The following is a 26,611-nucleotide window of genomic DNA, read 5'->3' as shown; positions in this document are numbered from 1 at the left end:
CACTAGAAATATAATACATGTGCAAAATTGCATTCCGTTTGGAAAAAGCATGTGCCTACAATTTGATTTTTAAGAATATGAAAATTTTAAAATGCGTCTCCTGTAAAATTAACACTTTTTAAGTTGTGTCACTCTTATCGCAAATGAGCGATATTTTAAGGAATTTGTGAAGGATGTTAAGTTGTGTATATCCAGTGTACAGAGTCATCATTAAAAGTAAAAAAAATACACCACACACTCTTACAAAAGCACATCAGAAAACTCACATAACATGTATAAGGTGAGTACAAAATGGCTTATTATTGTTAATTACCCAAGGCTTTTACTTAAGACTCACTTGGCAGAAGATATCACCACAGAATGCTGATCAGATTGCAGGATCTTTGTGAGATGGGATACTACTGAGTCTTCATAGGCAGCAATGGACAGTGATGGCTTGCGAGTGGGGGTAGGAATGGCAATGCTGCGTTCGAAGGTCATGATGCTCCAGCGATCCAGCATCTTGGTGCACGCCTTTTCGTACTTCTCCAGCAGTTGGGGCAGGTGCGTGTCGTCATCACAGGAGCTTCCCCAGCCCAGAACCCGTGCGAGATCATTGCCTGTGCCCAGCGGCAGCACCCCCACCTGACACTGCTTCTGCAGGCACATAACATTGCATCACATTACACATGTGTCAACTGCAGCTGCAATAAATTACATTCTTCCCATATTATCTGACAATTCCCACTTCACTAATCACTGTACATACTAGTAGGTACAGTAATTCCTAAACGCCAATTTTTATCAGTTTATAAAATTAAAACAATGCAATTACTCAAATAGATATAAGATTCCATTATATATTTTAATTTTCAAACTGGCTTCATTTATACACCGATGAATCCTTGATCTCCAGAGAACAAGGTGCCAGTGCAGGTGTTACGTGCTGTCTCTTCTCACTTTATAGATCTCTTGGATATGGAACAACAAGTTTTGATGGTGAAATCATTGCAATAAGTGAATGTCTCAGGAATCTTCTATGCCACATCAATAAATTTAGGAATGCAGTTATATTGTCAGACTCCAAAGCAACTATTCTATCAATCGTCTCTAAACACACACATTCATCTCAAACAGCAGAAATAACTAAAATGCTCTCTCAATTAATATCACTCAATAAAAGACTTGTATTCCAATGGATACTATCCCATTGTGGAATCCTGGGAAACGAGAATTCGGATGCTTTAGCAAAGAAGGGCAGCACTGCTACTTACAGACCTGTTACTAAATCTACGTATTACTCTGTGAAAAGATTTATTAAATCTACATACTTAGACTTCAACAAACAAAATTTGATAACACAATCCCAAGGGAAAAAATGGAACTCTCTGCATCAAAATCCACAGTTAATTCCCGATTTACCACGAAAATCGTCTGTAGCTGCATTTAGATTGGCAACAGGCCATGATTGTTTGGCCAAACACCTGCATAGAATTGGAATATATCAGTCCCCTAACTGCCCATTGTGTAACTCAAACCAAGAAATGGATTCGGAACACCTCAAAATCTGTGCTTCAGTGGCTGGTCATGATAATATCTTTGAAAAATATTGGAGTGCAAGAGGTCAAATGACTTTATTGTCAAACGCCTGGCATTAGAAAACAACAACAACATATTTTAATTTTCAAGAGTAAAATTAATAATTTTATTTTAACGATTTGTTAAATAAACACCTTTTTAACCTTCCTGTGTTATTATTGAAACTTTTACCTTAATTAATGACTAGTTTCAGCTTGTTTCTGCCATCTTCAGATTTCCAGTGAGGTCTTGCGCTTATTTCCAGTTTCTTCTTGGTGTTGTCTTTATAAGGGTGTGTTTATGATTGGTAGTAAAAAAAAGGTAAAGGTATCCCGGTAACATGTCATGAAGGCACTTGGGGGGCATGGAGGTAGAGCCCCATGACTGCCTTTTACCCCCGGGAGAAGACCCGGTACTCAATTTTATAGGAGGCTGAGTGAACCTCGGGACCATTCTGAAAGTTTGGCAACGAGAAAAAAATCCTGTTACCACCTGGGATCGAACCCCGGACATTCCAGTCTATAGCCAGCTGCTCTACCAACTGAGCTACCCGGCCGCTTATGATTGGTAGTATTGTGTTGAAAAGAGTGTCCATTCTGAAATTTAGCTGAGTGTTGAGAATGTGCATGTGTTTGTATGTCTACATATTTCTTATTGTTCTAGTGTGTTTAGTTTTGGTTCAATGTGTAGACTTTTCATGTCTGTTTCTATATTGCTGTAGTTGGTATTGTGTGATTGCTTATGGCTGTGATGTGTTCCCACTGCTTCTTCCCCTCCAGTACCTGCCACTGCATATAGTAGGTTGGAGTACTTACGTGCATGTTGAGGCGATCAATCTCTGATAACACCCAGCCAACAGAACCGTCACCACTGCACACCAGTATGCGGAATGGATCAAAGTGTCGGAACAGACGCAATCTGCAGACAGTTGTGGAAAAGTATTATAATGTAGATGAATTTACTCTCTTTTCTTCTCAGATAAACTTACATTGTTAAGGTGCTATTTCAGTGACATCAACGTATGTGTAGATATAACACAACACAACATGCAACTTGGTATTGCAGGTCTTTCTCTATACATGAAGTCGTGGCACTTCTGCAAAGTAGCTGTTACATCAAAACCATTTCTTTTAATTTATAACAGTGTATAGATAATATTGAATATGAAAAAATTTTGATGCGTAATTTTTACATTATCATCCTAGCACACTACATACAGGCTGAATCGTAAGTAATGTAATTAATTTCAGGAGGTTATTCTTTGAGATATTTCAAATAAAAAAGTTTAATTCAGTTTTTCTCGTTTTTGCTTCCTTCTCGAGATAAAAATTGTTTTATGTGAAACATTTCATAGTATGTTTTGGCAAATCCATTGACTGAATTCTCAATATGCTCAGTCAATTTAAAAGAGCAGAGTCTTATGTTAATAAATGATTGAAAGAATTTTAGTTTTGTTCTTTATATGTGCAGAAATTTGATCCGAACAAATGTAGCATTGTAAAATTATTTTTCAGAACGGAAAGTTACATTTGTTTGGATCAAGTTCCTGCACATTTAAAGGACAAAACTAATATTCTTTCAATCATTTATTATCATAATACACTTACTTACTTACTGGCTTTTAAGGAACCTGGAGGTTCATTGCCGCCCTCACATAAGCCCGCCATCGGTCCCTACCCTGAGTAAGATTAATCCAATCTCTATCATCATATCCCACCTCCCTCAAATCCATTTTAATATTATCTTCCCATCTACGTCTCGGCCTCCCCAAAGGTCTTTTTTGCTCCGGCCTCCCAACTAACACTCTATATGCATTTCTGTATTCGCCCATACGTGCTACATGCCCTGCACTTTTTTTTTAATTTGAAGGTTTCGTAACAAGCTGTTTTTTACGGTGATGGGTTGTTAGCCCTTCGCCCAACCCCCAAGCTGGAGGACCACCCCTCATCGGCTGTCCATGACTGCTTATTCAATATATTCACAGCTACCCTCCATATCTGGAGGCCGTCTCCTCGATCTGCAACCTGAGGACACGCCATGCCGTGATGATAGGGACCCACAATACATGATATCATAATACACTACTATCTTAAATTGACTGAGCATATTGGGAATTCAATCAATGGCTTTCTCAAAACACACTATGAAATGTTTCATATAAAACAATTTTTATCTCGAAAAGAAAGCAAGAACGAGCAAAATTGTATTAAACATTTTTGTTTGGAATATCTAAAAAAATAACCCTCTAAAATTAATAATAATAATAATAATAATAATAATAATAATAATAATAATAATGTTTTATTTTCGCTGGCAGAGTTAAGGCCATAAGGCCTTCTCTTCCACTCATTACTTACGGTTCATCATGTATAGCATAAAGCAAATAAGAGTCCTGTGCTTCCAAAATGTCAAAGAGGTGAATGATCAGCATCATGATCTGATTTCTTCACTGGCTACTGAATACTGACTGAGTAGCCCTAGAGCTAGAATCAAACTTCTGACTCACCCAAGACCTGGTCCACTGCTGATAAGGTCGAACACTTGCGCAGGATTGAGCAGCTGCTTCAAGCGTCTCAGGAACTTGACCCCCTGGTTGTCCCCAGACTTGGAGTTGACGAACACCAAAAGTGGAGAACAACCTGTGGGCCTTACTGCTTCCCATGCTTCGTCACTTCCTGACCACAAAGCAGTATTACAGCAATCTCTCATGTTCTTTGTTCAAATGTTTCAGGTTTCAGATGTATGCGATGTATGCAATGGAGGAGGAAAGGAACTGGCCACCCTACCCCACTATCTTCTGGCTTGGTTGCCTCATAAGTGATGCCAATAAGGCATCACTTATGAGGTTCCAATCTGTCTTTGGACAGTTGACTAAACAACAATAGGGCTTTATTCACATAGTTTGATTGTTGTGCTCAAAAGCTTACATATTTCATTAAATACCTTTAATATATGTAGTATCTTAGTTTCTAAATCATAAAAATAAGTTAGCATTGTTTCATTCCATAACATGGGATTCCAAGAATTTACATACAGCATGACTGGAATCATTTTGTTCACAAAAGCATTTCTGAAGATGTTGAAATGTTGTTGTTGTTGTCTTCTAATGCCAGGCGTTTGACAATAAAGTCATTTGACCTCTTGCACTCCAATATTTTTCAAAGATATTATCATGACCAGCCACTGAAGCACAGATTTTGAGGTGTTCCGAATCCATTTCTTGGTTTGAGTTGCACAATGGGCAGTTAGGGGACTGATATATTCCAATTCTATGCAGGTGTTTAGCCAAACAATCATGGCTTGTTGCCAATCTAAATGCAGCTACAGACGATTTTCGTGGTAAATCGGGAATTAACTGTGGATTATGATGCAGAGAGTTCCATTTTTTCCCTTGAGATTGTGTTATCAAATTTTGTTTGTTGAAGTCTAGGTATGTAGATTTAATAAATCTTTTCACAGAGTAATACGTAGATTTAGTAGTAGATGTCGAAATGTATATTTTAGTTTAAATCTGAAAATAAAATTTCTTATTCTTATAATATGATTAATTTTGAAATGTTTATGTTAACCTAAAGGTTTTGATGTCAATGCTAGGCTAATACACAGTTTTTATTATGCCATGTATGTTAATGCGTCTGTACACATTTATTTTTACTGAATTATATGATGAATTCTATTTATACTGGTACTCAATATTGACACTTCAATGAATATGTCAAAAGAACAAGAAATGGATTCGGAACACCTCAAAATCTGTGCTTCAGTGGCTGACCATGATAATATCTTCGAAAAATATTGGAGTGCAAGAGGTCAAATAACTTTATTGTCAAACGCCTGGCATTAGAAAACAACAACAACATTTACCTTGAAATAAGAAACAATCAGAAATGAAGTGATGCAAACTATAAGTTCCCCAAAAATGTTTAGTTCACAGTAATACTTATAACTGGAAAAAATTGGAGCAGTTATAATGAAATGGAAATGAAAAATTTTTTATGACGGCAAGAGAAATGCGAATAAACAAAGAGGAACTCCCCAATACCATCTATTTTCAGTGCAAAGTTCTAATTTCACTGGCAGAATTCGAACTTGAAAGTCCTTCTGGTCGCAGTGTGCCACTGGCAACCCTTAATTTTAAACCTCCTGCCATTTCTTCGACTTGAGTCTAGACTTCCCACAGTAGGCCTACTTCTACATTCCAACTCACCAATGCTGTGCAGTGCTGTGGGTGGAACTACACTGACTCTGCAAGGTCCCAGAGGGCATCGAACTGGGTGCAGTGGACGACATGCAGTGTGCACTGTTGCCCTACACCACAGACATCGCCAGTCCTGCAGCCTGTCAAGACTATATATATTAGTTACAACTTATATGTGAGGGAGAAAACATGTCACTATGATTTAGTAATAGTTAAAATCACATGTCAGAGGTACTAATTCATGAGTTTACAAGAAATTGACATTGCAACCCAATAAAAGACATCAATGGAAGAATTGGATTACACTTTTAACATTGCTGCTGAGATAAACAAATAAGATGTTTCGAAGGTTGAATCTTTGTCTTCAGGTAAAAAAGAAGTAAGGGAAAGCGAAAAATATTATATTTGTTGAAAATGTTACTGATATTTTCAGTCATTTCTAATGGCCTCAACAAGCAATAAATAGGGAGTGGCCAAAAAGCAAAAATCCACCTTGCTGGGATTTTAGATAAGTCTTAACTATCCGAATTTAATTCTAAGCTAGACAAGTTAAACTTTAAAATTTTGTACTATAAATTATATCAATCAATCTTCTTAATGTATCCAGCTGTTTGCTGGCAACATAAAGTCCACTCTTTTCAGTTCTTGTTTTTCGTGAGAAATCAGGGATATTTTGATCGGTGTTCATTATAGATGCCTGTTGCTAGTAGTCAGAGTTGAGGTATAGTCAATATATACTGCAGACCTGTCTCTTCTGCAACTGGTAATGATGGTTTTAAGTTACTTCTTTTGTGGTTTATGGAAACTACAAATTATATAATAATTATGCTAACTGGTATATATGATTTTTATATTAAACTAGTATGAAATGGTCTACTTTCAGCAAAGCATGACGTATCTATCAGTTGCATATGCATAAGATGATGATGATGATGAAGAAGAAGAAGAAGAAGATGATGGTGAAAAAAATTTAAATGGAAATCATTATACCATATAAATGTGTAAGCATAACTTATGTTCCACATTCAAAAGGAAAATTGTCTGAATTGATTCAGAAAATTAAATACATAAAGAAACAAATAAATAAATAAGTAAGTAAATAAATAAAGTATACTATTACGTGTAATATTAATATTTAATTAGTGTTATGTTTATTGTATTGCATTAGTGTTACTTTTGTTGTATTTCTAGGTTCACTGCACCAAATTCTCATGGATAGGTACGTAGCTTTTGTGTCTACTACCAATAAGTGGGTAACATAGAAGTGGAGAATAGTGGAATAAGTGGGAACTTTTCAAACAAGTATCTGTCACAAATTATGAATGAACACAAATTTCAACTCTGCTGGTAGAATTTGCATGGAAAGCACATCACTAGTTATTCGTGTGGATATGCACCGTATTTTATTAGTGAAATGTGTCTATTGCGTGTAGAAAGACCTTAGAATAGTCTATGGTTAATAAGGAAGTTCCTGTCCAACAAATATTTTGCCATCATATTTCCCTTCTTTTGGAATTTCATAAATGTAAAGTAATGCTGCTTGTTGAAGCTATTAGTTGATGAAGAACGTAGTTTACTTACCTGAGTACAGAACCGCAGGTCTTATCACAGACAGCGCACTTTGCAGAAACAGGCAGGTTTCCTTCCATCCACTGATGAGGCATCGTGATGTTCTGGCAACACAACAAATTACTTCTTAGATGCTGTTGGTTGGCTGGTTATTATGCCACTTTCCTGTCTCAGATGACTGACTTTCGTTCAGTAAATTATTTATTTTTTTTTACGGATAATGGTATGTTTATATTCACCAACTGGCTGAATTTTCCTTGCAAAGAATATCAACTCTACTGAAAACCATTAATGGAGACAGAGGAAATTCCACTCCTGCAGTGGCTGCACGTCTGGACCATTAGCTTGTTACGCAGCTGGTCCGAATTCGAGTTCCAGTAAGGACTAGGTCTTAAAAAGGGTTTTCTTGGGGTTCTCTCATTCTCCCACATTAGCCAACATTCTGTCAGACCTCCATTCTATCATAATTTCTTAGCATTTCCTGATCACAGGCTGACAAAGTGTGGAAGGGGCTAGACCAACTGTACTGTATGGTAGCGAAATTGATGCTTGAAATAAAGCTTATCGAAAAACTGGGTAGCTCACAGTCTCAAATACATAGCGCCTTGACAGCAGGTGAAGAGTACTATGTACATCAACTATTTCGCTGTCACGTCATGTCAAGGGTACTGGGATGTGACAATCATATTGCAGTAGTTCTAAAATCACTATATTTTAAAATTATATTAACGAATTTTCACTTATCATAGCTTTATGGAACTTTCATTACATTAAGCATCAGACAACGCTTTCTACATTGTTTTAAGATAAAAATATTTCCTTACTAAATCAAGTATTTTTACAGGATGATTCCAAAAGATTTACCAAAAAGACTTCAGTTTACATATTCAGATATTTTCTCATAAACTTTTACAGATAGAATTCTAATTGTTTGCTGTTCAGTAAAATGTCCTTATAGCAAATGCCAGTATAACGAAATATTCAGTATTACGAAATTATTTTCTATCCCCTGCCTTTTTTTTTTTTTTTTCATATAATTTAATGTTAAAATATTTCAGTTTAATGAATTTCGTTCTTACGAAAAAATCAGTTAGGTACAATGAAATAAACATTTCACTCCCTTGTCAAAAAAATCAACTTTTTAACGAAAAATATTTTAAATACTGGATACCATTCGTTAGCAAGTAGGGACATATTTTAATGCATAGTGGCCACATGGTCATTAATGTAATATGTCTACTATGATGCAGATGTCCCTGAATATTGCGTAAGTTTCTTCATGCTGATGTTCTCTTCTTTTCCCCATTTAATTTCCTTCTACCAATCACAGCTTACTAATCTCGCAACATGGATTCCCAAACAACATGACAAATTCTCGTCCTGAAAAACGAATTTTGAAACTTGAATTTTATGCTTTTCCTATGCCTTTCTTTAAACTTTCTCTTTTCAAATTTAATGTAAGTTCATCTTTTTATCTTATTTAAGGATATTTTCCAGAACTATACGCAAAATATGAGAAATTTACGGCATAAGTAGAGGTAAATGAACAAGCATTTCTTTTCTTTACAAAAATAACGTATATTAGATATAACGAAATTTCGCTATAATAAAGCAATTTCAGAGATCCCTAGGATTTCGTCATACTGGTATTTTACTGTATACCCTATGTAGATATAAATATGCCAAAGAAAGATGCTGAGAAGGATACTAGGCTTATCACTGAGGGACAGAGTTCCAAACGAAGTGCTACAAAAGATGACAGCAATTAAAGATTCAGCACTGCAAGCCACCAACATCAAATGGAAGTGGGGAGGCCATGTTGCACGACTTAGAGACGGAAGATGGACGCAGACAGTCACACTATGGGATCTCCGCATTGGCAAGAGATCACGCGGAAGACCAAGATGAAGATGAACCGACCTCTTCAGTGAACGAGTAGGAAGCCATTGGTCAAGCAGAGCAAGACATAGGGAAGACTGGAAAAACCTAAGAAGACAAGTGAACAGCGACTAAAACCAGTGCGACAGAAACAAGCGAACAATATCCAACAGTGCAAAATGTCAACCAAGTGAACAATTCCAAGGTTGTAAATATCTCTTACGCGGAGTAGCTCACCGCATGAGACAAATAGAGCTCTCTCTCTATAGGAGGAGGCCTTTGCCCTTAACGGGACACTTCTAGGCTAATTATTTCATTTCATTTCACCTATGTAGATTAAATAGCTCTATAAAATGAATGTACCGTAATGAATCTTTTGTTCAAATAAATAAAAAAATGTAAAATAATATATATATATATAAGGTTTTCATTATATTATATACGTAGTAGCTTGTTCAATAAAACAGAAAAACTACCTCATTAATTTTTTTCAAGTAGTATGCTCTCATCAAAGCCAGCACAAACTGAAAGAACTATGAGAAAATCTGTCTTAGAAAAGTGCGCTTACTGACTACAAGTTCAAAGGTTAACAATTGGAGTGCTTTCTGTTCTGATTTCGCCCATGGCCTCGGTGTATGTTGTGATGTCACTGAATGGCACAGATATTGGACATAAAAGGAAACGACTGAAAGACTGTGACTTAAGCAAACTAACAGCCTCAACTTAAAATGTATGCTTAGTTTCGAATTTAAAATGAAAGAGAAAGAACAAGAAATGACTGGGCATTATCAAAAGTGGAGTTGTCAGGCATACATACCCCATCTTCGTCCTCAATGATGTCCTTGCCAATGCTGGCGAGGGTGGTCCACTTGCAATTGCTGATAGCCTTCGCTGCACAGCGCTTGTGCACCTTGCACTTGCATACCTCACAGCTCAGACCGTGCGACGTCACCCCTGCCATATAAACAGGCTCTCTCAATTATTATAATAAGCTTAGAGGAAGTATTTTGATATTCAGGATGCTATATTTTAACACAGAATTAAGTTTTTCTCCTCACTACAATTGGATGAATAACTTGGGACTTGAACGACACATAAAAATGAAATACCCGCTTGTTCTCTTTATATTCCCTTCGTTCTCCTTGTCTTCCCATTGTTCTCCTTGTATTTCCGTTGTTCTCCTTTTCTTCCACCTGGTATTCCCCTTGCTCTCTTTATATTCCTATCGTTCTCCTTATCTTTTCCTTGTTCTCCTTGTCTTCCCCTTCTTCTCCTTATATTTCCATTGTTTTCCTTGTCTTCCCACTGGTATTCCCTTGTTCTCTTTATATTCCCCTTGTTCTCATTGTCTTCCTCCCATCATTCAACTTGTATTCCCTTAGAATCTATGTAAAGTTTTTTTTTTTTTTTGGTCCTACCGACATCTGTTATGGTAACAATTAATATTAGAGGAGAAAAATTTGCTCCGGCACCAGGGCTCGAACCCAGATCCTTGGTTCTACGTACCACAAAGGGAAAAAAAGAATAGAGGAGTGGGGTTCGATCCAGTGCTATGGATTGGACTTAGGCGTAGCTCAATGGTGAGAGTGCTTGGTACGTAGAACCAAGGACCTGGGTTCGATCCCCGGCACTGGAGCGAATTTTTCTCCTCTAATAATATTAATTGTATTCCCTTGTTATCCTTGTCTTCCCCTTGTTCTCCTTGTCTTCCCCTTGTTCTCCTTGTGTTCCCATCCTTCTCGTTCTATTCCCCTTGTTTTCCTTGTATTCCCTTTGTTCTCATTGTCTTCACCTTGTTCTCCTTGTCTTCCCATTGTTCTCCTTGTATTTATTTCCCCTGTCGACAAGTGATTGCACCCACATGTAGTTCTATGTAAAAATATGCATGATAATACTGGGTGTTCAGTTCAAAGTGTGTCATGGTTCACTGTATGACGTCATGTGACTAGCCGATGAGCCTAGACAATTCAATGTTCCTACACTTCCGCAGAGGTGTACTACCTATGTGCCAGAGAAGTTGCCTAGCAAGTACGGCGTTCATTCTGAAGAGTATTTACCGGTACGTACGCTAACTCCAGTAGTGGCAGGAATGTGAACTGTTTGGAAACACGTACTGGAGTGGGTTTTTTCCTTACTGTCGGGATATGTGGAGAGGGTTAAGACGATTACTTACGTATTTGTTGACATTAACTTCGACTGTCAACATGGACACGGAGCATTTGATTTGTGTTGTGGAACGTTTCCGTACGCAATCGATGATAACAAATACCCTGCGTACGACTTGCCTGCGCAAAACACAGTTCGAAAGAGGTTATGGTAGCACACAGACCGTACAGACTGCCATCTGTTGCTACGACGTTCAAGTTATACCGTACACGTTCTCAAGTTCAGATTGAACGCATTGATTAATAGGCAACTTCTCTGACATAAAAGCTGAAACTCGCTTCAAATCGCTGACTCACAACAGTGACGTCATGACACATTTTGAAATGAACACCCAGTATAAAAAGTATCATTGAATAAAACTATTATCATATGCTAGACGAAATAACATATATATCCCAATATTTTAAGTAACAAATAAGTTGAATTAACAAATAATTAATAGTTTTTATTATTTTAATGTAATCAATTTTCATGAAAATTTGTTTCTTATCATCTTGTAATCTCGAGATGACAGCTATCACGTTCGGCCGCGTGTTGTGACGTCACCAATCAAGCCTTCAGGCCTGATACATAACGGGAGCCTCGTTTCATCCTAGCGACTCCTGAATAACATTATTCTACTTTGAAAATTCTCTTTCAGTTTACAATCATGTCATGGCAATTTCACTCCACCTCAAATAGTGTCGTTCTTTAAGATATGAACGGATTCTGTTGGATTCTTCTATTTAAATTTACTGCTCTTATAAGAGACCAATCAATCTTATCCACTTCCATAGAACAATGCATGTGAATATAATTATTACATTTTTCCATCTAAGTCAGTACAAAGCTGAATTACCAGAGAGAGCTTCTCGGCACACATTGCAGTAGGTAGGACGAGCATGTGACGTCGCATACCAGTGATGGTGCCCCGACAGGAAGTCGTGGTGGTCCCCTGCCTGCAGAACACAACAATAGTTCAGTTCTAGTTCTACATATTCGCCTGTACCAGCTGCAGCTGAAAGATGTCTCACCTCATAGTACTCGCGGTTGCTTGCAGCCTTCAATGCAGAGATCCAGTCCTCCATTTCGCGCCTCGACTCTGCACACAACACCAAGCAGCGGAACGGTGTGATCACCTGCAACCAACCAATCTCACGTCACAGTATTTTACATTTTCCTCTTACAAAATAGTCTTAATGCTATTTATCTGTATCGTACGCCAGTCCATAAAAATTAAATTGTGACCCAGAAGCAAACAGCATTTTTGTTCAACAGCTAATATTGTCACTTCTCTTCGAACCGTAAGAGGACTGTTACATATCTCCTTACATATTGTAACAAGTATTACGCATCTCGTGCACATGCGTTCAGACACACAAAATATGAATAAGTGAGATGTTGAATTCTACATAAACGACTGCATACAGAATTATTTATACAGAGGGGACATAAAGTCTCGATCCACTTTTGAGTAAACGTTGGAATTTCTTTATTGTTTCAGATAATCTACTAATACATTAAGTATTGAAGAACGGGTGGCTATTGTCGGTGCTCAAATGAGCGTTTTAACAAAAGTAGAGGTGCAACAGCAGTTTACACGTAAATTTCAAAAACCGCCGCCAACACAAGCAAACATCCGAATCCTTGTCAATAAATTTCAGAGGACAGGAAATGTTGCCGATGAGCCATGTTCTGGTAGACTAACCTATTTGAAGCAAGTAAAGATATAGGTTTGGAAGCAAATCCCGAAAATACAAAGTATATGATTATGTATCGTGATCAGAATAGTATGAAATGGAAATATAAAAATTGGAAATTTATCCTTTGAAAAGGAGGATAACAATATAAATGACACTCAGGAGGAAATTAGACACAGAATGAATGTTATTATTCATTAGAGAAGCATTTGTCATTTAGTCTGCTCTCAAAACTGAAAGTTAGAATTTATAAAACTCTTATATTACCGGTTGTTCTATATAGTTGTGAAACTTGGACTCTCACTTTGAGAGAGGAACAGGAGTTAAGGGTATCTGAGAATAAAGTGCTTAGGAAAATATATGGGGTAAAGAGGGATGAAGGTACAGAAGAATTGAGAAGTTACACAGGGCAGAACTGCACGAACCTGACATAATTAGGAACATTAAATCCAGACGTTTGAGATGGGCACGGCATGTAGCACATGAGCGAATGTGGAGGGGGAAAAAACCTTTGGGGAGGCCGAGACGTAGATGAGAGGATAATATAAGAATGGATTTGAGGGAGGTGGGATAAAATGGTAGAAACTGGATTGATTTTGCTCAGGACTTAATTGAGAACAGTGGAGAACCTCCGGGTTCTCTAAAATCCATAAGTAAGTAATTAATTAAATAAGAGGATAAGTAGTAGTAGTAATAATAATAATAATAATAATAATAATAATAATAATACTAATAATAAACATATGGAACATATATTCGGGGAGCCATCCTGTGATGGTTCCGATATTAAAACAATTTTACAATAGTCTTACAATATTGAATGTGTGTGTTTTTTCTAAATAATTATTATGAAACTTGTTTATGTTATACTTCATTGCATGAGTCAATGTTTAGGAAACGAGTTTAATTTTGATGAATGCAATAACTGTATATTCGTACTGTGTGCGATAATAGATGTACATCATCATCCAGAACCTCAATCAGAGGTGTATCTCATTATGTTATACAATAATATTAAGACGTATATTTTTGAAGAATTAGTCCATAATTGTCTTAAAATGCAGACAGCTATCCCGCTGAGAGGGAGGGAAAGAGCGCTAGTTAGTTTTCTTCATCCTCTGGGCGCTTCTGATGGTAAAGCATAATATAGCTCGGTAAAATAGCATCCCAGAGTAACTAATCTGGGACACGAGACAAGCCAGATATTTCCTCGATAATCCCGTCGAATATGGGACAGATGGCAGCCCTATCAACAACAAAAGCTTCAGTTCTTATCATTTGACCTCACGCGTCCGTCTCTAGGAGCAACAATGTTTTTAATCAACTTAATCATAGCTTACTGTATATCGTACTCAAATCCAGAGGCTTCGCGATAGGCCCAGCGAAATCTGGGGATGGGATCCTTGTTAAAAGAACTTCTAAATTTCCAACATTTACTTATTTTTTGTTGTGAAACGTCTATATTCGACTGTGAGAGAAAATTGTAAAATTTTTACATAAAAGATTTACTATGACGTCACTCGTGGTACCATGGAAATAGGAGTGTAAGATGAACTTCGTTCCTTGTGGTTTTCCACGCGGTCCATTTCGCTCCATTCTGTATTTAATTTCCCCCGATGTTTCCCACGCGGTCCTTTTCTTTATGTGGTACCTATTAGCTTACTTTATTTTCGCTTTCACCCTCTAAAATTCTCTTAATTTCCTTTTACGGAACTGCGAAAAACTAAGTGAGACAAATGGCTAACATGCTTGGAGCTCACACAGATTTTTCCTCACAGCCTCAAATTTCCTTGCAAGGTCGCGCGATAGTGTACCTTCTCCTATTTCCCCTTCTTTCATTGCGAGCATTCCACACAGTCATGCCCCACCCACAAATACTCTCCAAGCCAGGAAGACACATTCCTTTCCCCAAGTATGCCTTCTGCATCGATCGGATCATATTTTATTAAAGTCACCTCATAGTCAATTGGCTAGTCTCATATAACTTGAGACAACTTATTCTGCCTCTGGTTATTCGTGGTTTTTCTAAGATGCCAGGACAAAATGTTAGGATGAGCCCGAAGAGAAATGGTCCACAAACTTGAAGTTTCAGAATAAAAAAAAAGTGGCTCGTCTAAATTTTCGAGATTCAACGCATTGCGCATGCTCAATGCTCCAAAGCAGTGGCAGTTATGGAAATTCATTTTACCTCGATTGTTACAGTAACCCGAAAGGCATTTGAAAAGATGCATGGAAACTGATATATTCTTAATAGTAAATGTATATTTATAAGAGTGCAGTGCAGTAAAATAGAATAATGGTAAACGATATTAACCTGCATAATTAATTACAAAATATAACCCTGAACTTTGCAGTCTGCGAACAAGCACGCTAGCACCGAGCTAACGAAATCCTTACGATGAATTGTCACAATCGGGATTGTCGTATCGTTACATCGTTTGTTGTATAATGACTCTTAGGCATTAATTTGATCTTTTTTCAGATTAATTTCGTGTTGTAATACAGTTGAAATAATACTGGGTTGAAAACCGTTCTTAAATCGTGCTCTGTAAGGAGCTTGGAGAGTCGGGCCAGTGTTTTTGTTTCTGATACGTCATTGTTATTTCGAATAAATTTTATTCAGCTTCCTCCAACTGAAGGCTGCCTAGAAGACAAAGCTTACCATAAAATTGTTGTTATAATGAAAAAAAAAAACAATGGAGAAGAAGAAGAATAATAAAGAGCACAATTAGAAATAATTGGAAAAGACTAAACAAAACATCATTAATTCCAGAAGAAACATAAAATTTCCTAGTATCTATTAGCTATTGGATGATCACAGTCGTCTATGTAGCACTAGTTGCAAGACCCAACTTAAATGAGCAGATTGCCATAGCAAAGAGATGGTTTCTTAGGATTTTTATAGATCCCTTCACTGCAGACATAGATACTTCAGTGACAAGAGTTTGTCCTAGACCAAACTGCTTGCAAAAATGCGCGAATCTTTTTGTGACGGTTCCTCTAGCCCCAATCAGTAATCCAATAACTTCGATCGACGTTAGATGATATTTTTCCTTATAGAGTGGAACCGCGAAATGAAAAAAAAAAAACAATATAAACAATACACAAATAAGAGTGCCACGGAGATGACACATACTTTCGGATTAGGCCCTATATGTTTTATAATTTTCACAGCCATTAGCAGGATTTTATTCCAAGGATTTAATTTTGATAAGTGGAGTAAAGGTTAGGATGTCTGTCCGTGAAACGAGAGGGTCCGGGGTTTCCCCTCAACCGATCAAGAACAAATGCTGGGTAACTTTCGCCGCTGGACCCTGGACTCATTTCGTTGGCATTATCGTGCCTTCATTTTACTTAAGACACCAGATAACCATCGCAGTTGATAAAGCGTAACAAAATAAACCAATAAAAATATATATAAATCCCACAAGGGTAGCTGCCCTTCAGTAAGGGTTGCCAAAAGACAGAGCATACTAAACAAATAAAATAAAAATAAACATTTGCGTTATCACTATTTACGATGTTTAATTTCAAATGGAAGCTGCCCTTGAGAAAGTACTTTTATTCAATAATTATTAGTAATCAAATAGAATATAAGGAAATTTAGGTGTACAGGTGATTACGTAAAATCTGAACAGAATATTTCATTACATCTATAGCAATAATTTTCAAAATATTTAAAGGAATTCCAAAAGACTTAAAACATTCAACTGAGAATTTTGGAATTGTTCCCCTTGCTCCGAACAATAGGCCAAATATTTCAATCTGTCCTTGTATATGATAATAATCTCTAAAGTATTGAATTGTAGAGTCATAGATGGTCTTCTTTTCTTCATGTACTGCTACAGGTTGTTCAACTGCAGTTTCAAAGCGCACGGCGGGATCGATGATAATTGCTCTGTCATTTCTTCTATCAAGGGCAATGATGTCAACTCGCCGAGAATTACGTCCAATAGCTTTGAAAAACTCTGTACACGAACAGATAAGCTGGCGGTTTACCCGAAACCACTTTTTCGACTCGATGGATGCTAAAAAAGTTAATTTCCTCTAAAATCTCTGAATATAATTTTTCCTGACTTCGCAATATTTTCTCCAAAAACAAAACGAAAAGAAATCCCAACATTATGTAGGTGCCTTTCACTGCGGCCGTAATCATCTGGAACATATTTTTACTGTTATTCCAGCGAATAGGGATTATAAAGAATGGACACTTCGCGTCGGTACCTTTGATGTAGCCGGACTGATTTCAATGACCTTCAAGCCAGCTAGAGCGTGAGATTCTGCTTTCTCCCTAGAGTTGGCGCTGCCATCACACCAGCTAGCAGTCGACACAGCGGAAATATAACACATATAATTAATACATCTAGGTACATTATGTACTCAAATAAAATAAATTGGATCCATAAAATAATAAATCCGTCATTAACTGTAATGTCTAGACTAGAGTTCCTTTATAATGAGAGTTGAGACGTTGACCCCAACAACTACTAAAATATGTAATAATTTGATAGCACTGAAAATGGAAAAACAAAGCTCTTATAAGAAGTAAAACCATATACCTATATTATATTATATACAAATATTAAACGAATTCGATACTTAATTTTATAATGTATTATATTATTTTATAATATAATTTATTATATCTGAAATATAAACAATTATTATTACAACTAGTTCGTCACTGAGAAATAAGGAAAAGCTGTTAACTTGAATTTATTTGAAGCAAAGCGTTATTGGATTATGCAATAAGGTAGGCGATGTTTGAATCCTGTGTCTCAACTCTATTCTCAATTATTATCTTAGCATATGCTCGATTACACTAACCTCTAGCGCTTGAAAGTAGAACTAAACGCTGGCGCACAGAGAAACAAAACACAGGAAAATTCGCTCAGTGTCCACTCTGTTATTCCAAAGCAAATTACAACAATATTAGACTTGAAAGCTCAAAATAAAACATGTACGATCAAGTATAAACTATAATATTACAATAGGCTTTAATTTTGTTGATAAATTTACCCAAAGAAAATGAAATGTTCGCGTGACAATTAATAAGACTATTTAGTGGAAAAAAAATATAAATAAATAAACAAATAAGTAAGGAAATAAGTAAATTACTAAGTAAATAAATATAGCAACAAACGAATAAATAAATAAATAAATAAATAAATAAATAAATAAATAAATAAATAAATAAATAAATAAGCAAACACACAAATGAACAAATAAATCAATAATCAACAATAAATAAATAAACAAATAAATAAGTAAATAGAAAACTAAGTAAATTAGTAATCTGTAAATAAACAATTAAACAAATAAATTAATAATATACAAATAAGTAAACTAACATATATATATATATATATATATATATATATATATATATATATATATATATATATATATTAAGTAAACAAACAAATAAACAACTAAACAAATAACTAAGTAAATAAATAAAGAAATAAGTTAATAATTAAATCGATAAAGAGATAAGTAAATAAATAAAGAAAGAAAATAATAAGCAAATAAATAAACAAATATCTAAATAACTAAATACCGGTAAATAGACAAATAAATAACTACTCGTAAATAACTCATTAAAATATATAAATAAATGTATAAACAAACAAATACACAAACAAACAAACAAATAAATAAATGATAAAGGTAATTACGCCTACTATTTACTTACATTGTATCATAGCCAGGCCTATTTTCTTTGCATTCATAAAGACTGAATGAATATGTTTATTTAAAAATACGGCTAGAACCATCTAGTGTTAACTATAGTTCCGTCGCTCTAATTTCCGGCAGCCAATCGCGTTGCAGGTCGGCCACATTTAAACGTGTGCGTCTTGTGATTCGCTGATTCATTTCTTAAGGCTCGATAAATACTTAATATAATCGCCCGCCATTTTTGCTCTTTTTTTGGTGTTCGCAGAAAACACACGAAGATGTTATTTGCCGCTCAATTATTTGCTGAATTACATTGCGTTTGATTTATTATCATAGGAGCTACGTCATGATAATGTTTAACGGTGCGGCAAATAGATTCCTCGTATGGTAGCTCGGCAATGTGAGAACAAAAATGGCGAACTATACTACCTACCTAGACTTCATAGAGCCTTTACTTTCTAAGACGTAAGCAAAGGGGCGGAGTCACGCCGGAAATAACAGCGTCGGGACTATATCGTAACTACATATGAAAACGGAATGACGAAAATATTAGTGCACGCTAAAGAAAAAATACACTTATACGTGACAGTGTTCTTTCACCACATATGAAGAGGAACCCACGCTTGAGGAGACCGCACTATCAACTATAACAGTATGCTTCATACTGAGGACTTTTCTATAAACATTTAATTTTTTGACGCAATTAAGTTAATCTACAATTTTTGTATTTAAGTACCTCCTTTCTTCTAGTCTTACGGAAGTAAGAAAAGGTTTCAGAAGATTCATGGTTACAGTATTTATTACACAGAGGCGAAAGGTCATGAGACTATTATCTCGATACCAGGTCTTACAATGAATGGAAAAACAAACAAACAAATTACAAAATATTATTTTGACGCAAAACGTCTTACATTTCGGTACACATAAGCTTAGAGTGGTCATCTCAGCTCTCGCGGTTGTCAGACTTTGGTGTTACCTACGTTTAGTCACAGTGCTTTAGCCTACTTCGATTATAGCAGTGAAGAACACATCGTTTGGAAGGTGTAAGGAATATGCGTACACATAATAGAAATATTTTGAAGACTGCGAAAATGGCGGTCATGATTTTTATCATCTAAAACACTTAATATCTCGTGAATCACTCAACATACGCTAACGAACAAACATTCTTAAAAGATCTAATAACATGCAAAATAGAATTTGTTAAGAAATAAAAAGCCTAATTAAAAATAGTTCATAAAAATTTATTTTCAGCTTCATTATTCCAGGGCTAACTGCAGCACAAAAGCAAGAAAGCTAATGAAAATGGAAGGAGGCAGAGGAGCGTAAGTTTTACGTAAAATTTACTATCCAACCGTAGCTAGAACGCCGGCGATTTTATTTTAAACAAAATTAAATTTAAAAGATGGTAATTTAATTAAGTGTATAATAATGGAATTGGCATTCCGTAAAAGTAAAAATATTGGGTAGACTTGATGAGAAAAATGATGTTGACTGATAACTTCTAAGTTTATCGATAATTTAGGTTATGGTGTTTCTCACTGATTTGTGAAAACAATTGTGAATCATCAGCAACGAGACAAAAGTGACAATATACTGCAGTGAAATGGCTCTGATTGGTTGAAACTCGACGGCTCCTTATATTCTCTTGGTGGATTGTACCGTAAGCCTATACGAACGAAACAGTCGGAGATAATATCCTATCTCGCAGGGATTTACATTTCCTGCATCTGAAGATGAGACAGGGTCGTAACCAGGAAGGTTCCAGAGCAACCCCTAGCTATGCTGTGAGCAACCTCTAAAATTGTTCCTGACTTCGTAATATATGTGTAACTTAACGCGCATAACACCGCATCGTTCTGGATGGTAAGTGATTGCAGTAGGTAACTAAAAAATCCTACTGTAAGCTATTTTAGGTTCATAAAGTTTCACTTCAGTACTTTCAGATGATGCTTAAAATATGTAGTGTTTCATCTTTAATTATTTTTGTACTTATGATGCTTAGTAGATGAATATTAAATTAATAATTTCATACCTGGTTTTTATTGAATTGTGTCCGATATAAAAAAAATCAGCTCAAAACCTAGTTCAGTAGCAACCCCTAGTGCTGTCTGCTGGTTACGGGCCTGAGATGAGATAAAATTTAACATGTAATGATGTAAAAATCCGTACTCTAGTCATGATAATCAATTAAAGTTGTTCTAACACTGCACTTCAAAGTTAATTGATTGTGTATAGACTCGGTTAGTTCCTGGTAAACATGTGGAAATGATTTTAAAAACTACTAATTCAAGGGTTATAGTTTTGTGGATATAATAACTTTCAATACCAATGCTTTAAAGGGGAGAGGAAGCATGATGGTTCTGCCAGTCAGTCAAAATGTAGGCCTATTTGTTCACTTGTAACGGCCCCAACGATATTTCCTCTAGCTCCTCTCTCTCGCTCTCCTTTTTTTTCTCTCTCTCCACAGGACACGAAGATTGGACACACATTCAAAACGTCGTGTTCCTATATTTTATCAGCAACGTTGGAAAACCGAACTTAAACCCCTCCTTCAGTATTAACCCAGCATTTTAAAAAATGCAGTATGTATGTAAGGCTCCTAATTATATAAACCTGGGCCTAATTCACAGCGTTTTCAATTCTTGTACATTGTAAATTTCGTTTGAAAATTTTAAATTTATATTTTACAATCTGAGTTTGTAAAGTTGAACTTTAGAAAGAAAGTAAAATCTATATAAGGTGGGTGCTCCTGTTTTGGCCATGTTCCTGATATGGCCACCCCCCTATTGTGAGTTAGTTAACCAAAAAAATCCGCTAAATTGCAGCAGCATCCAGTGAAAGGGCATCCTGGTATGACACTTGATCGTTTTCCATCCAGTCAGGTTGAGCAATATGGCGTCAGTTGCCTGTTTTGCGGTTTTCATGTGACCTCTTCTTATTTTTCTCTGGTAAGTCTCCTTTGTTTTATGCATGTTTTTCAAAGACTTGTTTCATGAAAACCATCATACTCCATTCAGTTTTTAATGTTCTGTTGATTGGTGTTTTAGTTGATGGCGTATCTTTTACGAGTTGTTCATAATCAAACGATTTTCGTGAAAGCTTACCTGCTCCTGATATGGCCATATCAAATGCACCATGGCCATATTAAGTTCATTTTACTTTTATTTTTTCACCTGACAAATTTACATGCCTTAAAGCTGGGATTACGCAAAAATTTTGTATTTTAAGAAAAACAACTTAATTGTTTATGGAAAAACCTGTTTTGACTACACTTTTGAATTATAAAAAAGATTATTAAGTGTCATTTCTATTCATTTTACACCAAAATTATTTAATTTTAACACAACTGCGCTATCAAACTGAAAACAATCACGATTTGCAGAACATGGAACAAGGGTGGCCATATCATGTGCATATTTTCCTGATAATATGGCCACTAGGTAGACTTTTAGAATTTGGGACTTTTTGGACAATTATAGATATTTTTATGGGGAAAGGAAATTGTTTTAAGAAAGTCCATTAGACTGAGAACGAGTAAGAAAAAAGTAGTTTACATTTTTTTTCAAAATGGCGACTAGAAATATTCTCAAACCTTAGCATGGCCATATCAGGGGCACCTACCTTAATTGAAATTTTGCATACTATTACCTGTATGTTTTGTTTTACAATGAAGGAGTAATTTTACAAATACTAAATTTTACTTGTACAACCAGCATATCTTCTACAACACATCTTAAGCCTAAAGTGTAATATTGTAATAAATTACACATAAAATAAATAAATATGTATTTATTAAATCCACTTCACTGACACCATTAAGATCTAAGCAAAAGTAATTTATTTCAAATTTCAAATTTTCAAATTTTAAGTTTCAAATGCATCGAAAGATGCTATAACATGGTCAAGTACAAATTTATATAATAATACAGAACAGAACATATAATACAGAATAATATATAAGACTACAGAATATAATTACAACAATAGAAATATAAATAAAATAATAAATCAATATAAAAAGAGTATACAAACAAAATTTGGGGACCGAATGAACAGCGCTCGTGTAGATTGTAATATTATTTAGTAGTAGTTCTAGTGACTCAGAAGAAGATGTCGAATTTAATCAAAGACAACGTAATATTTTCCGACTGAGAACTAAACACACATTTATATCACCATATGAATGTAATTAAAGGTTTGTAATAAGTCTCGATGCAATTAAAGCATTGCTGCAAGATATAGAACGTCATAACATCCAACATCAAAGAGGAAAAGTAGCCTAGAGACTAAATTTTAAATAACAACTTTGTATTGCTTTGCATTTGATGAATACTGGGTATCAATTCCATGCAATATCAGACATTCATGAAGTGTGCAGATATCCTTTACCTCCCTTATCTTTAGCAGAACTGTAATGTTATTCTTATTACTGACTTGGAATGGAGTCATGTTGAACGATTCTAGAACTACTGAATTTGAGGGTTCCTATGATCGCTTACACTGCTTACAGGATTGCCAACTCATCGAAAAAAATGCTAGATGATTAAAAATAAACTTTTTCATTAAAAAAGCTTTCACGTGTAAAAAATCGCTATAATCCAAAATTGGATCGAAATCAAAGTACAGAAATGCTAGAATATGCCAAATATTGCATATGTAAAAATAGGATAGATAGTGCTGAACTGAGCTAGAATTTGCACTAGAGAACACCGCTACTGTAAGAACTGCATGTCAGCAGATCATTATACTGCAATGATCGATAACTTTGATACCTCAGATTACCGATCACCCAGAGATCAACAGAGGCATATAGTTCCAGCAGGATAGAGTGATCAGCCATAACACTGGAGTATCAATGCGACGCTTCAGACGTTTGTTCCCGTTTCAGGTACAGGGCTATTCCACGGCCGGTAAGGTCGCCAGATCTAACAACTTGCTATTTCTTCTCGTGAGGTACTTGTAAAGCAAAGTCTTCAGTCAAAATCCACCACAAGACATCGAAGGATTGAAACAAATAATTCGTCATGCAAAGAGATAGACTATCTAGTTCTCGCAAACAATAGATTCGCGAAGTACGGTTTTCAGCTGATAAAAGCAAATATTTTGTTTCAAGTCCTTCCATGCCAAAATGTTGTAAGTTTAAACTCTCGCGAAACGACGCGAAATTTTTGTTTTGGCAACAATTTATTCGAAATTTAGCGTTTTTTTTTCAAGGGAAATTTTGTTTTTTTTTTTTTTAAGAGATTTTAATTTACAGTGACCAAAGATTGAATTTGGCCTATGTAAAACATTGTGAATTTAATATTCAAGCTCTATTTACTTATAGAATTTTCAATCTACTATTCAAACCGGATTTCGAGTGACACAGAGGAAAGGAGACTGTTACACAAATGTCTCCACACATCATGTAGATATATAGCCTACCGATAGAACAGTAATGTATGATGAGAGTTAAAAAGTTATATTCTTTAAATGTGAAATAACACCGAAATTATGTTCTTTGGCGAAGTAACACCGAAATTAACCAAATTTTTACTTCGAAATTTAAGACTTTTATTCACCGTAAAATAGGATCCCTAGTCAGCCAGTGTCTGAAATCCCGTGGAAATATTGTTGCTCCGTGTGACGGGCTCTCTACGATCAAAATCCGAAGAATGTGTGCAGCTAAATTGAGGCCATCTTAGGAACGTGGTTTTCAAAACCTGAGGACTTCTGTACATAAATAACAAATGCCATGTTAAATACTTTACATTAATAGCCTTTGGCGAAATAACACCGAAATTAACCAAATTTTTACTACGAAATTTAAGACTTTTATTCATCGTAAAATAGGATCCCAGTCAGGCAGTGTCTGAAATCCCGTGGAAATATTGTTGCTCCGTGTGACGGGCTCTCTACGATCAAAATCCGAAGAATGTGTGCAGCTAAATTGAGGCCATCTTAGGAACGTGGTTTTCAAAACCTGAGGACTTCTGTACATAAATAACAAATGCCATGTTTAATACTTTACATTAATAGCCTTTGGCGAAATAACACCGAAATTAATCAAATTTTTACTACGAAATTTAAGACTTTTATTCATCGTAAAATAGGATCCCAGTCAGGCAGTGTCTGAAATCCCGTGGAAATATTGTTGCTCCGTGTGACGGGCTCTCTACGATCAAAATCCGAAGAATGTGTGCAGCTAAATTGAGGACATCTTAGGAACGTGGTTTTCAAAACCTGAGGACTTCTGTACATAAATAACAAATGTCATGTTTAATACTTTACATTAATAGCCTTTGGCGAAATAACACCGAAATTAATCAAATTTTTACTACGAAATTTAAGACTTTTATTCATCGTAAAATAGGATCCCAGTCAGGCAGTGTCTGAAATCCCCGTGGAAATATTGTTGCGCCGTGTGACGGGCTTTCTACGATCAGGATTCGAAGAATGTGTGCAGCTAAATTGAGGCCATCTTAGGAACGTGGTTTTCAAAACCTGAGGACTTCTGTACATAAATAACACTTTCTAGGGTGCATATCAGTAATAAATATCAAGGATTTACAATGGCTCGCTTTTTGGTTCATCTTGTAAGTTGGAATATAACTAGTTTATCAGATGTTACACGTACGATATAGGCCTACAGAATATTCGGGTGAGTTTGTAACAAACTTTGGGAAGTGATAGCAGGTAGCTAATGGAACAAGTTTTGCTAATGAACCCATACACGGCGGTGCTCCAGCACGACGTTACAAGCCCTCAAAACAGTTATTTCAAGTTTGGCCATTAGACAACTCTCTTGTTCGTTTGCATAATAGAATACGAGTAGCTATGGTCCGTCCCAGGAATCTGTAGAGTAGAAAGACGAAATAAGACCTGTGCGCATGTGGTATGTGGGAGGGCTAGGACCAATGACCGCTCTGGAGGGAGGCATTGGTTGAACGAAGCTACCAATCGCTTGCAGGAAGGAGATCTGAACACTACCACGAGCATCTTACTCCTTAGCGGCCTCGAGCCGATGTTGCCCGCAATACACTCCAGCACAGCTAGACTCCGCCCCATATGCGGCAAGTATCTCTACAGATTCCTGAGACGGACCATAGATTGTCATCTTTAACAAGACCACATTCAGAGTATTTTATTTCACTATAACGAAGTAATTTCAACGGTCCATAGGGTTTCGTTAGGTATACAGGTATTTTACAGTGGCGAAGGTGTAAATACTGGGTAGGCTGAAAAAAAAATAATATGTCACCTTATATCATATACAGCATATGTTTCTCGGCTTTTCTATCAACATTTTTTGTTACACAGACCCTATAAGAAGATGATGACCACTCATTTTCACTCCCAAACAGAATACAGGTATAACAATATAACATATTTGTCTCGAGCATCCTGTTAGTCAAGGATATTTATTATACCATGAAAATTGAAATTTCCTATTTTGTCTTCATCCGCTATTTTAACGTGTAAGTGTAGTGTCGATCTCCTATCTTTAAGCTCATTTTAATTTCATACGCCCAACTTGAAAACGGTTTCTCTTTTAATTCTGCAAATAATGACCTCAATGTTCTCTCAATATGAGACATTTTACACAAAATTAGTCTGTAACACACACATACACACGCGCGCGCGCGCGCGCGCACATGTATTTTTGATTAAACTAACACTCAACAACACAGTGAATTCACAGAAAAGCAACATAGCGTTGCGTATTATATCGCGGTTGAGGCCTGTCCCGCGTCCTGCTACTGAGGTTTAGCGAATCGATATCCCTCCTCCTCGGCCTCTTTTCAAGCTTGAGAGTGCCGCTGCCTGTGAGCGAGGCCATCGCGTCTCGCTATGAAGCTTCTGCCACAAGCCTCTGGCTGTGGAATGACTGCCAACAGTGAAT

General features: G+C 36.1%; 1 protein-coding gene across 7 annotated transcripts in view; it reads right to left on the bottom strand.

The window, feature by feature from the left end:
* LOC138699566 (diacylglycerol kinase eta) overlaps positions 1-26,611 on the bottom strand; it is a 187,237-nt gene that overhangs the window by 31,075 nt on the left and 129,551 nt on the right. For 6 of the 7 annotated variants that reach the window (XM_069825559.1, XM_069825560.1, XM_069825561.1 and 3 more), the window contains 8 exons: positions 12,382-12,486; positions 12,207-12,306; positions 10,020-10,156; positions 7,337-7,428; positions 5,765-5,895; positions 4,064-4,232; positions 2,373-2,475; positions 338-636 (listed from right to left, as the gene is read on the bottom strand). In XM_069825559.1, coding sequence (XP_069681660.1) covers positions 338-636; positions 2,373-2,475; positions 4,064-4,232; positions 5,765-5,895; positions 7,337-7,428; positions 10,020-10,156; positions 12,207-12,306; positions 12,382-12,486 — 1,136 coding nt within the window. Of the gene's footprint in view, positions 1-337; positions 637-2,372; positions 2,476-4,063; positions 4,233-5,764; positions 5,896-7,336; positions 7,429-10,019; positions 10,157-12,206; positions 12,307-12,381; positions 12,487-26,611 lie in introns of those variants that run through there. The other variant, XM_069825564.1, reaches the window with a different exon arrangement.

This window comes from Periplaneta americana, chromosome 5 (genome assembly GCF_040183065.1).
Source record: "Periplaneta americana isolate PAMFEO1 chromosome 5, P.americana_PAMFEO1_priV1, whole genome shotgun sequence".
Taxonomy (NCBI): Eukaryota; Metazoa; Arthropoda; class Insecta; order Blattodea; family Blattidae; genus Periplaneta; species Periplaneta americana.
Note: the sequence above shows the minus strand (reverse complement) of the source record. Positions and strands in the feature narration are given on the sequence as shown.